General features: G+C 38.3%; 1 protein-coding gene across 1 annotated transcript; it reads right to left on the minus strand.

Moving 5' to 3' along the window:
• Nucleotides 1–4,140: 4,140 nt before the first annotated feature.
• KDELC2 (KDEL (Lys-Asp-Glu-Leu) containing 2) lies at nt 4,141–14,879 on the minus strand. The gene is made up of 8 exons (XM_009573986.1): nt 14,744–14,879; nt 11,804–12,001; nt 10,108–10,394; nt 9,468–9,684; nt 7,905–8,101; nt 6,759–6,953; nt 5,626–5,730; nt 4,141–4,760 (listed from the first exon to the last, which is right to left on the minus strand). The coding sequence occupies exons 1-8, from the start codon at nt 14,877–14,879 to the stop codon at nt 4,635–4,637; spliced, it is 1,461 nt and encodes a 486-aa protein (XP_009572281.1). The 3' UTR covers nt 4,141–4,634.
• Nucleotides 14,880–17,094: the final 2,215 nt, after the last annotated feature.

Raw genomic sequence — 17,094 nt, forward strand, 5'->3', positions numbered from 1 at the left:
GCCAAGCTTCATCTCCTTGGGGATATCAGTGTGAAGATTTTTTTTTCCCTTATCTAATTGGAATTTCCCATGTTGCATCTTGTGTCTGTTGTTTGTAGGCCTTCTGCTGTGTACCTCTGAGAAGTCTGGCTTCATCTTTTTCTACACCCTGCCTTTAGAGTTCAGCAAGGTAATCTTTCCCTTGCCTTCTCTTTTTAGGGCTGACCTAACCCTGCTCAGTCAGCTTCTCCTCGTACTTCATGTGCCCCAACACCTTTATCACCTTGGTGGTCCTCGGCTGGATCTGCTCCGCTATGTCAATGTATTTCTTGTATAGGGGAGTCCAAAATTGAATATAGTACTCCAGCTGCAGTCTCACAACTGCCAAACAGAAGGGAAGAAACATCTCCCTTGACCTGCTGGCCACACTCTTGCTAATACACGTCTTGCTTATCACCACTCACATGATGGGACTTAATTAAGGTATGTGCTACACAGGTCTCAAATGTCTTCAGACAGACATGTCTTATTCTTGCAGCAAAATACAAAATTAGTGCCATAACTCTCTACAGTATAGATTTTCTTACATTATTAACAACTCAAAACAAAAGCCAAGCATTAGTACTCACATAGCATCATTAAAATGCTATAAAAGTATTCACAGACAAGAAGATTCTAGTGGTTAAATCCTGTGAACTTAAACAATAACATATTTATGTAAAATCTTGCACATCATCACTGCCCTTACAGAGAACACTTTTGAAAAACTGAAGCGGTAAAGGAGCTGATAATATCCTAGGTTTATGTAATGCTTCTTTTCCTTATTATCATTTCTTTGCAAGCTTCTCAAACGTGCTCAAACAGGTGATGTATGTTTTCCCTGTAAGCTCTCCTCCCTAACTAAATAATTTACTTTCTAATGTAATAAATGTCGGGCGTATGCTTCCCAGGATGGATGCTTGAATCTAACATTCCATCAGGCAGCTTTGATTATAGGGGTTTTTTAATTATGAATCTACAAGGCAGACCTGGCACAATACAGTCATGAAACTAGTATATTAGTTATCTTGAGGTAAATCTCAAAAAATACAGTCTAAAAATGAACTGAATCTATATCTCTTTTATGTTCAACAGACTATGATTTACTCGTTTTCATTGCAAGATTAAATTGCGGTTGGGTGAGTATTGTAGGTGCCTAAATATATTAGGACATATATATGACATAACATAAAAGGACTAATATTTTGGAGTGTTCACTGTATGAAACTACTGTTAAGGTTAAAGGGATCTGAAAATAAGGAACCTTAAGTAAAGGCTCTGCATGACCAACATATTTGGAAGTCAGACCACTTCTATGTAGATTCCTATGTTTGAAAATACTGGCCTTGGACTTCAGGACATACTATTTCAAACAAATAAACCTGTCCCCGTCACCAGCGATAAGTTCTACAGTGTGTTAAAAATGACTACCATTGATGAAAACAGGACAGATTTTACTCTCTATATTAAATCCTATATTGTGCATTAAAAGCTGAAATTACTGTAGCAAAATTCAGTACTATGGTATGGTAACTATTTTTTAAAATTACCACTGTTAGGTGTACAAGAGATTTACTGTTTAAGAACTACTACAGAATAGTAGAAACTCTAGTGTATGTATGTTGCTTAAAAATACTGGGTAATGTATGTATTACACTTCACTTGTACAAACAGGTTTTACTGAACATTTAGCAATTCCTGTAACACACCAGGCCAATGAGTATCATCCTGTCATCAAACTAAAATAGATCTGACATCTTTTCTGGCCTGGAGGGGCAATTGTTACTATTGCTCTTCATTACAATTTAAATTGCATATAGTACCACCAATAGAAAGAAGAGAGGCGTTGCCTTACCTTCTTTTATCTTTGGAAGATCTGTAGTTATAAATTGAACCAGATTTTCTCAAATGACTAAGCACTTTTAATGAAAGTTCTACCATGTCTCTACTGTTTTTTAATTTTGGCAGGAAGATGGATGTATTCATATTTTTCAGGATATTTCTTGCCTCTAAGCTATAAAAGCATCTGTAAGGCATTCTGTGACAAACTAGTCTTTGCTTTGAAGGGATGCTTATTACAAAAGCAAGGATTTTTTTTTTTTTTGGCAGAGAATTTAGAATAGTTTTTTTCCCTTTTTATGAGGGAAGAAAGGAGGGATGAAATGTTCACATTTATTTGTATTCATGACCATTTAAATTTTATCCGATTCTTCTTCCAGTTTGAAAGACTTCTGTTTCAAGCCAGGGAAGTTTTCTACACAGATATTTCCAAAGAACCCTGAAGTATGTGTCATGACTCCCGCTGTTGCCTCCCATTTTTAAAAACATAAACAGGTAATTTTTGGACTTTTGGTTTGAAATATATGTGTGAGAGGTGGAAAACTTTGTTGCTTCAATCATCTGGTATGCTTAATTGCCTTTGCTGAGCACACCACTTCCGTAAATACTGGTGAATATAAAATGCATATGGTATAATGCATATCGATAATGGATTTTGTATCACAAAATATGATCATATCATACAGTAAAAATGACTGTACGCAGAGAAGGAAAGAGGAGCACATACTCAGTTTTAAGTGTCAGCTTCAGCAATGGAACCCCGTTCCTGAATTTTGATGTAGAAAGTTTTATGTCAGATGAGCTGAACATATATTTATAGTCTGAAGTTCTAGGACTGATTGTCATGATAAATAAAAATACAACCACTATTTATATTAGCGTTAAAACCAAAACAAAGAGGATGATGGGTAGAGCAACATGTTCCATGTTTTCTCTTAACTGGCATAATGTAATAAATGACTGACGGACAGTTGCAGTAACCTGTTTAGAAACCTGAAGTTCTTTCCACATTTAGCATACTGAAAAATCTAGTCTTTCTTCCTGTTCTAGTGCAGAAATTTTGTTTTATGTATTTTATGAGAGTAACTTGCAGTGTAGAACCAAGAATGAAGCCTACATGAGGTGTAGAGCACTAAACTTTGGGCACCCAAGCAATTAGATGAGTCCACAATCTTAAGACGTTTCCATTCCTTTTTGTGTAGGGAGAATTTGGTATCCATGAAAGACATTATCTGAGTGTAGCTGAGTAGGAAGCTGCTCAGGCAGGCTACATTAGCCAAGATGAAAATGCAGAGGACAGAAATGGGTGCTTGTGGGCATTGGTCTTGGTATTGGCATTGGTGTCTCCTCCCAGGACTGCTTATGCATTTTGAAGTAGACAAACTTGGGTAAAAATCAACAGAGGTATTGGGAGCCACATCCAGGACTAGAATTTTTCCTCCGCCTCACCCAAAGGCACACTTTATTGCAACAGTATGACCAGCTCCTTCTGGCCCTGTGAATTTTGTATTGTTAGCTTCATGGCTGCACAACTTCAGTGGAAGACCTGAAGACCTCTTCCCCAATCTGGAGCTAAGGCTCTCTGGAAAAATGGCTTTGAATCAAACCAAGGACAATTGGCTTCCCAATTGCTTAGTGTGGTCTCTAACCCCTAGACTCTTACATAGAAAGCGCAGCATAGGTTTTTCTGTCATATGTTTGAACCGAAACAATGGGTCTGACCTGCTGTCTGATCTCAGTATAAGGTTAGGTATGATCTAAATTCAGAAAGTGGTTAAGATCCCTCTGGGGACTTAGGCACAGGAAAAAGTAGTTCATGAAACCAAGTGAAAAATATGGTGGCATCCTTAGCTCTACACGGAAGTTAAACCTAGGCAGTCTAAAACTCTACTAACAAATTTCAGATGTGTGAATATTCAAGTAGCCTAGAATACTATAGATTGTATTGTTGAACTAAGACACCAGTATTTCACCTGGCCTCACCTGAAGTTCCTAAGTCCTTTTGTGGATCTTTGCCTATATTCACAGACATGGGCATTGGCAGAGAACAGGTCTTCAGAGTGGTGTCTTGGCACTCAAAGCACTGTGATTGTGATAGCTACACAGTCTGCTTTAAAACAGCATTTAATTTTGGTGATTCACAGCCATGGTGCTTATAAAAATATTATTCTGATCTCTTCCCCTCCTCTCCATTTTCCTCTAAAATTGATAAATATTGTATCATGTTCTCTATTCTGTTATCTGTCATAGACCACAAAATAATCTCAAAGCAACACCAGATTTGATATGTGTAAATCTCAAATATTCATTTTCTTTGTCTAGTTAGAAAATTGTTATACAAGAAACAATCTAACACTGAGGTAAACTTTATGAAGAAATCATAACACTGTTTTAGTATGTTGCAAATGCTCCTTTAGAATAACTTGCACTGACTCATGGAAGATCTTTTGTGGATGACTGGTTCCTCATAAAACTTTGGTAACTAGGTCCCAGCTAGAACATGAGCAGCACTGCGCTCTTCCTGATGATGCAGTACATCAAATAAATCCCCTAGACACTCCCCATTACAGGCTCAGCATCTGCCTGGTGGTGATCATGGAGACAAAATTGTGGGAACCAACGTTGTAGATCAGAGTCACTGTGAAAAAGGATATGTAAATACAAGAAGAATACATAACTAAGAATGTTTGCTAGTGCATAAGTGTCTTAGATTTCACAGCTTAATTCCTATTTAAATTCTTGCATTGTAAGTGGGTGATTTTCTCCATCCGGTACAGTTACAGATCTTCCCTTAAAGGCTTTTTCCTGTGGCAACTGCATACTGAGTCTCTGTCATCAGGCTGACGTACAAGTTCCATTCCATCCCGTATTTCAGGTTTGCTGGCTTGGCGTTTGGCATATTTCTGAAATATGTAAACAACATTTAAGAAGGCTATAAGCACCAACGTATAATTCATGAAACTGAATTTTCCTCCTCCCTTCCACTCACAAGCTTGCCTTTATCCAGGCTCCTTATGTCATTGTTTACAACCTGTTTACAAGGTGTCTTTATAACACACCTACTAATAGGCTACATTGCCTCTGAAAACCTCCTTTAATGTTTTCCCCTGTGCTATTATTAATGGTAATTTGAATATTGTCATTATTTGTGCCTCTAACCACTTTATGCAGATAATGCTGTCATTTTTGTACACTAAACAGTTCCAAACTTTGTGTCAACCTGTGGCTGCTGAAGCAGAGATCTAACTCTGCACAGCAAAACAGGAAAAAGAAATTAGTACTTTCAGAGAACAGAAACTTCTTTCACTAGAGATTTGCATCTCCTAGGGAAGCAATGACTATTTGGCCTGCTTCACCTCTTACCACTTTACTAGCCATACTTCCGGAATTTCTTTTCCATGTATTCATTGTTCCATAATACAGCAGAGTAGCTCATGAGGGGGTAAGTATAAAGGGAAAAAGGAATAAAGTTGTGTACAGATTATCTCCTACATCTATTAGAAACGACATACCAAGTGACATTGAAAACAGGTCTGACTGTGGGGATGGAGGCAAAAAACCCCAAATCTCTGATTCTGTAAAACAACTATTATGTCAGGTTGCCTCTTTAATGATGAAGCAAGTTTTAGCAAAGCTCTTCACACTGATCTCCTGTGAATAATATGAACTGTGTCTGCTACTGATACAAATAAGGACTGAATATGAAATTTATAGCATTGGTAGCAGTAGCAGTTGGGGGAAAGTAATAAAGTAATCTATTGTACTAACCTGGAGCACTTTATAATAATAGCAGTAAAGCCTGTGAGGCTGAAGTAATTCTCTTGCCATTAATTGTCCTTCTTTAGCAATTTTTCTTGCTTCTTCATCATTTTCCTGGAAAATTGAGATGAAACGAATGAATAATAGAACAATCAGTGAGTTACTCAAAGCCTGGCTGGCATTAGAATTTTTATTAAAGAGGCTATTCAAATCTGCAACTTTAAGTGCAATTACTGGTAGACTGCAAAGGCACACTAAACTGAAGATTTTTTTTTTAAATACTAGATTGCTTTTATGGTCACAACTGGTACCTTAGGGCTATCAATAATAACTTTCATGGATAATTGTACAATTTTGAAAACTCAGTTGATTGCTGCTCTACTGTTTTGTCCAAGCCACAAGCCTCTTCAAAATCAGGTCTGACCTCTCCCAGACATACTTAGTTTTACAGAAGACAAAGCCACAGCTGTTGTCCTCTTCTATGCAATGCAATTCAATGTCTTCATTTTAAAAATAACTCTGCTTGAATTCGTGTACTTACTCTCAAGTTTTTTAGGTCTGTATTTCAAAGCTTTCAGTATTCTCATCTGGTTCTTTATGAAGAACTACACTACTCTCGGAACAGAAACTTTTCATATGTTTTTAACCTAAGAGCTAAACTTAAAGCACAAATGGTGTTTTCAGTCACACAATTATATTGGTTTGTTTGGTTACAGAATCCCAGCCTCTCATTCTGAGCATGTTAGAGAGCAGCAATTTTTTGTACATTCAAACAGAACATGCAATGACTTCTGTTCTAGTAAGGACCTAAAAAAAGCGATAGAATTAATTAAGTAGTATTCAGGATTCTGGGTGTTTCTTTGAAAATTACCTGCATTAGGCAGTATATTAAGGCTCTGACTCATGAAACACTTCTGCACATACCTAAAATGAATTCTTAAGTATTTCCCTGAATAGAGATGGTTACTTGAATTAAGGTCTTCCCATCTTATACTAATAACAAAATGTACTTCGTGTATTCCAGGATCTCAATAAAGTTTATGCAAAATATGTATGTGGAAATATAAAATGAAGAGAGTATTAAGATGAATTGTTTACATATTTGTTTATCATTTTGAACTTGAGTTAGTAAGGGAACTTACCTTAGCCCATTTTATTTTCTCTAGCAAGTCCTCTAAGTTTCTCTTAACTGGAACATAATGTTTCCAAGGTTTTAATCCAATATAAAAGTGTTCATAGTACTGGGACTCTTGCTTCAATACTAGGCTGTCACCGAGCAAGAGGTATGGAAACCTATAAGCTGCTACTGTCCCGTCTACATTCACTTGGTATTTGTACTACAATATGAAGATAGAGGAAAAAAAGGTCAATTGTCTTGAATCGGAATGGGAACACTGACTGTATAAAAGATTATTTTCACAGGCAAGACATAATTGTGTTTATTAGTTCTCATCTTCAAACCTGTTTTAGTGTTAAGCAGGTGTAGTTTCCTGGTGTTCTGGATAACATAATGGAAAAAAGATTTGTTTTCAACCCAAGACTGACAGTCAAGAACCTTTGTGTCACATGAACTGCCTGATGGGTATTCTATTAAACTGTCCTGGGATAGAGCAAGGGGTAGAGCTAGAAAGGAAATAAAACAAATCTATACTTAAATTCAAAAAGAGTAAATTTATTCTGACTTAAAATTATATTATTATGTAGAATAATCTGAAACATACTAAAAGTAACCATGAATGTACTGCTCTGGCAGATGCTCTTGGCTGTTACAGCATTTCTGATATATTAATCTCTGCAACAGACTTCAATTGCCATATATTATAATTGCTTTTTCAAGGCCTCTGTCCCCTTTACTTTTTATACCTCTGTTCCAGTGGAATTTGTGTGTTAAACTGCAACAAAACCACCCATCTATTTTTCTAACTTGTTACTACAAGGACTCTTTCTGACATCCATAACGTACTTGCATATGTTACGCATAACTTGTTTTCATATTTACCCCAAATAAAAGAAACCTTGATGGTGAGAAATAAAATTTCTCAATCTATTTAAAAAAAAAAAAATCTCCAAGAACTCTTTCTCAGGGACTCCACGAAAAAAGCGTAGTGGCTTTCTTTAGAAGCTATAATTTTGATTACAGGTGGACTATCTACCCCGCATGGACCAGTGTTCCCAGTGTAGCATAAGTGTTTTGTTTACTGAATGCAATTAGCAAAAGTAAGGCTTGTCTTTTCAGTTGGTAAGAACTTGACAGAAAAATTAATCCAAAACTATAATTTGCTTGCTACCTTGAAGAAGTCAAAGAAGCCCATCAGTTGAACCTTTCCCAGCTCTTTTTCTTTTTCTCTGAAGAAGAAATATCCTGTTATTCCAGCATCTAGTAGTTCTGGATTTTCCTTGGATAGCTTGACAAGATGGAGACGTTCTTCTCGGCTGTCTCGACCTCTAAATAAAGCTCGCTCAGTTTTGTTTTCCCAGAACGGGCCTATGAGCATTGAGTGATAAGGTGAAAGCAAACAGTAATGAAATGTTCATGATATGTTTAGTGCAAATAAGGAACTTGCTATGACAGTGCCATTACGCTTAGAGACATGGTAAAACAGGCATGATTTCTCGTAGTGAATCCACAATCACTTATTAATCACACGGCTTAAACTCCCAGTTCTGGCTTGAATTTTGGGATGAGAAACTGAGCCACTTATGAAAGGAAAATCAGAGAATTGCTTTTCCACTCAACAAGTTTATATTTAAATAACTTGAATATCTTGAAAGCTACATAAGGTATTATAATCAAATTATGTAAGTAAAATACTAATAATTAAAGTAATTCTCCATCCATAAAGCCTGCCACAATAACCAAAATTTCTTTAGTAAAATCCACTTCTGTTACCCAGCAATTTAGTTAGCTCTTTGAGGAATCACTTAATGATGACTTAAAAAGGAAAAAAAAAATGGCTATACTGTGCCCTTAGGATACTTAGCAAGAGGCTGAAAGACTTCATCTCTGCTTACTGCCTGCTTTCAAAAACATTAAATATGTCCTTCTTCATTCTTCTGCTGTCCATTTCCTTAAAGGACCTACTAAAGTGGAGTAGGCTCTTATCATCTCCTAATTGCAGCTGTACTAAATCAGTAAACACAGAGTGCTTCAAACTGATAATTAAAATATTTAATTTAAAAACTAATAAAAGAGAAACTGTGAACTAATCAAATAAAAAGAAATACCTCCTCACTCAAGTTTTACTCCTTAGGTTCATGCCATTTGTCTGATCCCTAAGTATTCTTGAATTTCCTGGGGAGGAGGAAGACACCTGTCAGTAAAACTGACTCTTCCTTCAAAGCTAGCAAAACAATTCAGAAGATCCCACTCCGAGGTATTTTTTTATACAGACAATATTTTCTTATTTGAAAGAGGCTGCAGCATAGTACTAGTTTACTTTCAGGATTCAAATTCATTTTTATGTAAACAGAACATTGGACCACGTCACTATCAGGAAAATGATTACTAATTGATTAGAAGGAACATATTCAAGTCCTTCACTGAGGAGAAAGGCCTTTTAATTATATTTACTTTTCTTTTGACAGGTTACGGTAGCTGTCTTCTGGATACCTTTGAGTTAAAATTCACCACTGTAAACTGGACTTCGTAAATTTTGGCTCTAAATCCAGATTACACACCTGCTTAGTAGCAGTGTTGAAAGTGTTTACAATCTGTAAAGACTAACCTGCTTGTATTAAGAGACCTCCTAAGGCACTTGTGAACTGAAGACTTTAACACATTAATTGAATGCAACTTGCTTCTTCGATGGAATTTACAAATTCTTTTTTCAAATCCACAATTTCTAAATTACCTGTATTTCCTTGAATTGAAAGGAGATCATTTGTGACTCCACGTAGGGTTTCAAGAGTCGAGTGGGTTACATCATACGTTGGAAGGACTATATCTCTTGAATCCACAGAGCCACACCATGAAATGACAGGTATAGGACCAGGTGTATCATTAGTTTTCCGATACTCAACTGGCCAATCTCCAACATTAAGATAAAACTCCACATCAGGAAGACGAACCTAAATGTATACCCAAGAAAGGATAATAACTCAAAGATAGAAGCTGTTTGTCACTCTTACATATATTCCTCAGTTCCCTTATGTCATGCAGAATCAATAATTAATTAACTACTAGATAGTTAATAGATTTAGCTGAGCTTAAGGTATGAATTTCAAGTTTCTGCCCCGCAAGGAAGTATGAATGGAACACTCACAGAGGCCAGGAAAAGGCTCGCAGAGTCGGGCCTTAGCCCTTGCAGCTTTCCTAGCGATTTCATTACTGTCAAGCTCAGCCCCCAAACATTATCCCTAAGATAATGTCATTCTGATGAAAAAACAAAAGTAGAATCTTACTTCAGGAATTACAAATCTGAAGATACAACAAATGCAGTATTGCCATATTAGAACGTGAATTCAATAGTCTTAAATGATCGAAACTGATACCTTTCTTGCCAGTGACAGGAACATTTCATCAGAAAACATTTTGAAGTCTGTATACTTCCCTAAGGAGCGACGGTAGATGTGGTTATTGAGAATAGTGTAATGAACAATAGCACCTCTTGTTTGACTGAACTTTGTTGGGATTTCCTTAAGCATTCGCTGAAGGTCAATGGTGGGAAAAGAAATGAAGTCCTTTGTAATCTGAGGCTCTTGGGATGGACAAGACATAACCTTCTGCCAGATTTCAGGGTCTTCTTCAGGACAGTCACAATATTCATGATAAACTGGTCCTGCAGAAAACAAAGCACTGAGAGTCTATATTTGTGATTCTACATCAATCATAATTTGCCAAACACATGGGCATATAAATGTAGACATTACAGTGGCTTGACATTTTTTATTCCAAGTTTTCTAAGGTTTTCCTGGGAAACTATCCTCCCTACAACATTTACAGGGTTTAGCAGTGTAATTGAGAAAACAGCAACATTCTTCTCTTTTCAGAAATCAAAATACTAGATTTTTTGTTATCAGGGTGAAATTAAGCAAAATGAAGCTCCATTATTGTGCTACCTGCCAACCACATAGGGTATTCAGAATTGTTCTAACTGTCCATACCTACCAAAGCTCAGGTATTACAGTTTCAATTTTAGCCTAATTCAGAACTTGGATACAGTAGTCTTCACCTCTGGTATAAGGTGTTTTCTTCTATAATCAACTATTCTTTTTGTCCTTTTGAAGCAGAGAGCTTAGGTATAAGTAAGAGCCTCGTGGAGTGTGAAAAAAGCCCTTATTTCATGGACTTCTAATCAAAACAGGTTCTATCCTGTGTCATAGTTTCATGGCTGCTGGTAAATGTGCACCAGCAAAAAGAAGGCATACTACTACCTTGAGGACTCAGGACAGTTTCATTTCAGTTTGAAGACATCTCTAAGTTTGTATTTAGGAAATTTTATTGAAAAAAACCATGACCAAATTCTGGTTAGAAGAAGTAGTGGTGAACTGAAACAAGACTCTCCAGAGAAGTAACTTTATATTATCTTTTTCTTTGCTAAAGAGCTGTCTATTTGAGAGCAAGAGAAGGAAGTTAAAGAAGCAGTCTGGAATGAGAGAATAATTTGCCTTGTTTTCCCTGCTTTTAAATAGTTCTTCCATAGTGTAGACCTGCACTGAATTAAACTGGGCTAATGGAAAGAAAGTCAAATATTGTCTAGTTAAAGAAATATTGTCTTTGTTGTTATGAAGAATCACACATTTCAGAAATCACAGCCATTTGAACTATAAAGTGTTGGGAACAACACAAATTTCTTGCTTTTGCAGGTAATATTTTCTATTTTAAGTAAAAATAACACAATGTTTAAGTGATTACCTGTTTGAAAACAGTAAAAATACAAGCATTGCTCTCTTATTCCCTACCAAATCTGAAGAGATCCATTTCCTTATGCAAGAGGGAAGAGGAGATGTCCAAACACGCATCACCTTAACATCAGAGGCCATAAACTACATGCTTATGCGTCTAAGTCCTGTAACTTGGCAATGTCACTGCTTATTTCTCTGTATAAGGAGAGCATTTGTGAGGAGACTACATGAACAAGGGCAAACCAACCTCTAATTTCCCACCTCTTCCTCTAGCAGTAAATTAGTCCATAGCATTTCTGTAGCTACCATCATACATTACATTAAATCAAAAAAGTACCCTTACCTTTCAAAATATAAGGAGACTGAGCTACATGCTGATCACCATAAAGTATCTCAATTTTTAACCCTTTTCTGACACTCCCATACATCCGATACCGCATAAGAAATGTGCCATCATTTCTATCCAAAGGGCGAGGGGTGTAAATTCTGGTGACTTCTTCTGGAGAAAGTGCTTTAATTACCACTTTAAATTGTGTTCTTCCTGAAAAGAGGAAAATAAAAACAGATAAAAGCACTTCAAGCTATTAGAATCACATATATGAAATAAAGGTGAGAGCAAACTACTGGATTAAGTCCATGGAATTTAATTTAACTTTGTACTAGAATTTTTTTTACTATACCAAGTTGGTAAAATTAATTTCCAGTGATGGAGGATCATCCTACCAAATTTTCTTGATCATCACATACCTGATAAATGGAAAACCTGTAGGTGGAGATAAAAAGTTAAATAATGATTACAAGATAGAAGGAAAGGCTAACAGTATTTTGAAGCAAAGATTAGGTTTAATACTAAGTTTTCAAGTTAGTGCTCTGAGGAACAATCATTTCCTCTAGAGTAAGAAAGATAGGAAACCAAGTTAAAATAACAGGAGAAAAGAATACTTGCCAGCTTGTGGAAAGGCAGTTGCAGCATGCAGGAGTCAGATACAAATTGTTCACCTTTGGGCTGCAGCTGACTGTCTTGCAAATTTAAAGTCCCAGCTACTGAAAAGCAGGGATAAGAGAATGATAGTAGAGATGTTTCCTGGACATCTGTCTGACCTGTGCTAAAGATCACCAGAATTTCATCACTAATGCATTGTGACTTTTTAACTGGGCATGGAATATTTTGTGGACAACACGAGTATGCATAAAATAAATCTGTTATATTCCCTTATTTCTGTCACTAATGGTCATCGTCAACTTCATTCTTCAGAAAAGAGGGGGACAGATTATTCACAAAATGTTATAGTCTAAGCATTGCAAACCAAACAAATGTAATGAATGTTACCACAAAGTAGTATACAGAAAGAAATTAAACTGAAAAAATCCAGATAAAATCAAGATGTTACTAAAATTCGAATGTGTCCCAACAGCACTAAATGATTGAGATGTTACAGTTAATTCTATACAATCCATATTTTAACATACTTTGCATCCACAAATGAATGCAGTGATGTGGTAAGTACAACAGTCGTTTTAACGATCAGTCACATCTTCCTTAGAGCACTGGATCTTGAAATTGGATTCGAGTCAACTGCTGTGCAAGAGTCTCCGGATTAAATTAGGCAGTGTCCTTATGGTTTCAGATGTGTATTTCCTGACGTGTCATGCCTCTTCACAGAGAGAATAGTTACCCTGAGTAACTCGGATTCTTCCAGATATTGTTGTCAGAGTCGGTCCCTCAATCAATAAGCATATGGGCAGTGTCTGTGAGCAGAAGAATCTCTCATGGCTGAACACACCCCCTCTTCTGCTTTGTGTTCCAATGTAAGAATATAAAATGTGGATCATTTGTAATCATCCCTTAGTTTTCTTACTATTCAAAGTTCATGCCAGCTGTAGATGCCAAGAAGCAAGTCAGAATACCTCCATTTAACAACATATTGAAGAAATAAAATGAAGCAAGCATTCGTTCCTTCTTGGATACCAGTGTGGCAAGCAGCACTCCCACCAACCAAGGAATGCAGAATATTGTCTTCAGTAGCTAGCAGATCTATAATGAGAAGCCCTCATTTGATTAAGTACCAGTCCAGAATGATTTCCAGAAGTGCAATTCTGACTTCTCAGAAGTAAAGGAATGTTAAGGTTGCTCCAGATATGTGGTACTTCCTTTTCAGAGGAACGATGAGTGGACACCTCCCTGCTTGCTTAGGTGGTAGGCTGAAGACACATTAGCAGTACAGTTTTGCAGTGTGACATTTCCTTGGGCAAGTATAAGTTTAGCTCAAGCAACGCTAATAGACTTCAACTCCAGAACAATTTCTATGAATGGTATATTGGTTTAGATCTAAGACTGTCACAGCTTGGGATCTCTACAGCTTGGATCTATGTGAGTAGAATTGATTCAGATGGGCTTCCAATTTGGGAGCTCCTCAACTTGTTTTGGTGTATCTGCAAGCAGAGTCATCATCAGAGAAGAGGCAGAAAAGTATAGTTTTGCCCCCTTCATGTATTTTTGCCATCTAGCTATTGATTACCTTTCAAGATGGCATAAATAGAAAAAAAAAAAAGAAAAAAAAATGGTAGAAATAAAATGATAACATAAGAATGGCTGTATGATCATAGGCCATGAATTGACTTTTAAACCAAAGGTCCGCTCAGTGTCTTGCACCTTACTGTCACTAGCAGAGACGTGCAAGATAGTAAGGACAAAGAAATTACAGAGGAATACTTTTGAAATTACTGTCTTGCCCTTCTGGAAATCTGCAACAAAAGGACTTGAAAAATCACAACTTGTATACACATAATTTCAATAGCTTTCATGAAGGTTTTCCCCATTTAAACATTCTGGTATTTGTTGCATCAAAAGCATCCTAAGGCAGTTCTTTTTCCAAAATGTGATTACATATTACAGAGAAGATGTTTGTTTTAAAACTTCTGTCTGATAACACAAGAATTACAGGCATCAAAGGAAGTTCTGGGAAACAATGAATTTTAGTTCCCCATTTGTTTTCTCCTCCTTGAATTAGCCTGAATCCTGTAGCCAGTTTCAAAACTGTCCATGAGTCAGACATCCAGAACTATTCAGAGAGTAGTCAGGTTCTTTCTAAATATATCCTTCAGCTCTTCTTTGCTCTGTGCAAGATTATGTTGTACCATGCAACACTTGATAATAGAAACATAATGGAGAAACACAGAATAACAGGAATCACAGAACCGTTGTGTTTGGAAGTGACCTTGCGATCATCTGGGTCAGCCAGAGCAGGCTGTCTAGGACTGTGTCCTGTTGAGTGTTGAATACCTCCACAAATGGAGACTCCACAATCTCTCTCAGTAATCTGCTTCAGTGTTTGACCACCTTCACAGTGAAAAAACATTTTCTTGTGCTCAGATTGAATTTCACGTGACTTCTTCCAGTCTTCAGGAATCTCTCCCATTTGCCGTGATATTTCAAAGATGATCAAAAGTGGCCTTGAAATGACGTCAGCCAGCTCCCTCGTGGGTGCATGCCATCAGGCACCACAAACTTAGGTTTGTCCAGGTTCTTAAGTGTTCCCTAACCCAATCCTCCTCCACCAAGGGTAAGTCTTCCTTGTGCCAGACTTCCCTTCTGGTCTCAGGGGTCTGGAATTCCTGAAGGCTGGTCTTACCAGTAAAGACTAAGGCAAAGAAGGCACTTCAGTACCTTGACCTTTTCTGTGTCATTTGTCACCAGGTCCCCTGCTGCATCAGCAGCAGGCTCACCTTTTCCCTAGACGACTGTTGCGGTTGACGTACTTGTAGAATCCTTTCACATCCCTCACGAGATTCAACTCCAGATCAGCTTTGGCTTTTCTGACCTATCCCTGCACAATCAGACAGCATCTCTATATACCTTCCAGGTCAGCTGCCCCTGCTTCCACCTCATGTACACTTCCTTCTTCTGTCTGTGAAGGTCCTGTTCATCCCTACAGGCCTCCTACCATCTTTATTTGATGTCCTGCTGGTAGGGATGGACCATTCCTGAGCTAGGAGAGGCAACCCTTGAGTATCAGGCAGCTGAGGAGGCAACAGGGAAAGACTTCCTCTTCAGAAGAAAAGGATTATTTTAATTTTCGCTCTTCACAATGATTCTGAGGGAATTAGACTCCTCTTGGATTTGGATTATAGAGAAAATTAATAAATGCCAACCAGGATGACGTTGCAAATGCTTGATCCCCTGTGGTTAAGACTTGGGAACAGTTTTATTAAGTGAGGAGGACAATGTACCCAGGTCTAAGACAGTTGGGACAGCATTTTATTAATTTCCTCTTGTGTGATCCATATTTTTATGACCAAAGTATCTTGCTTTCCACTCTACCAGAGTGAAGAGACTTCAGAGACTCTGAAGACTCTGAATCTAGGGCCAGCACAAACACTAAGACTGTGGTAAGACTTTTGAAAGGCTTAAGAAGAAAACATCAGGAAGTTGGTTTCCTCATAAATGGTCTTCTGCATGAGAACAGTGTGGAGCTGTAGTCCAAAGAAGAGGAAAGACACATTTCTCCAAAGGTGAGTAACAATTTCTGTTCCTCATTCAACCAAATACTGCCACAGGTCTTAATGCAGGAGTGAGCCCCCCTCCTTTTGAATTTGGCAATGGATTCCATGAATGACTCTCCCCAGGGAATGGACACCTCTGCCTCTAAAGTTGCCAGGAAAGGGGAACCTCAATCCATCCCACTCCTACCAGTTTGATGCCAGTGCCAGCAATAGACGCCCAGAGCCTGGAGAAGGATCACAAGTCAGCAGAAAAGCACCTGAAGAGCAGCACAAAGGAATTCCAGCCACTCCAGCCAGTAAGACAGCTTCATCGGGGGCCCAATTTAAATGCCTCTATGCAAACACACGTAGCATGGGGAATAAACAAGAGGAGTTGTTGGAGACGTGCGCACATAGCCTGCAGGGCTATAATCTTATTGGCATCACGGAGACATGGTGGGATGGCTCCTATGACTGGAGAGTTGGAATGGAAGGATACAGACTCTTTAGGAAGTACAGGCGGGGAGATGAGGAGGGGGTGTTGCCCTCTATGTCAATGACCAGCTGGAGTGCATGGAGCTCCACTTGGGGATTGATGAGGAGTGACTGAGAGCTTATGGGTCAGGATTAAAGGGAGGGCAGGGACAGGTGACATTATAGTGGGGGTCTGCTACAGGCCACCCAACCAGGAAGACTGAGGGGATGCGGCCCTCTATAAACAGATAGGAGCAGCCTCACATTCACAAGCCCTGGTCCTCATGGAGGACTTCAACCACCCTGATATCTGTTGGGAGGGACAACACAGCAGGGCATAAGCAATCCGGGAGGTTCCTGGAATGCGTTGATGATAACTTCCTTCACCAAGTGATAGAGGAGCCAATGAGGAGAGGTGCTATGCTGGACCTTGTTCTCACCAACAAGGAGGGGCTGGTGGGAATGTGAGGCTCAAGGGCAGCCTTGGCTGCAGTGGCCATGAAATGGTGGAGTTTAAGATCCACCATTAGGGCATCGAGGAGGGCACATAGCAAGCTCACTACCCTGGACTTCAGGAGAGCAGACTTTGGCCTCTTCAGGGATCTGCTTAAGTAGAGTGCCATGGGATAAAGCCCTGCAGGGAGGAGGCGCCCAAGAAAGCTGCTTAATATTCAAGGA

Source organism: Fulmarus glacialis, unplaced genomic scaffold (assembly GCF_000690835.1).
Source record: "Fulmarus glacialis isolate BGI_N327 unplaced genomic scaffold, ASM69083v1 scaffold34013, whole genome shotgun sequence".
NCBI lineage: Eukaryota > Metazoa > Chordata > Aves > Procellariiformes > Procellariidae > Fulmarus > Fulmarus glacialis.

Coding starts and splice junctions, on each gene's coding strand:
- KDELC2 (XM_009573986.1), bottom strand. CDS start 14,879: ATGGGAGAGATTCCTGAAGACTGGAAGAAGTCACGTGAAATTCAATCT. Junction 12,002..14,743: donor TGGAGTCTCCATTTGTGGAG/GTATTCAACACT, acceptor TCCTCTTTTCAG/GAAGAACACAATTTAAAGTG. Junction 9,685..10,107: donor TCCTGTCACTGGCAAGAAAG/GTATCAGTTTCG, acceptor GTATACATTTAG/GTTCGTCTTCCTGATGTGGA.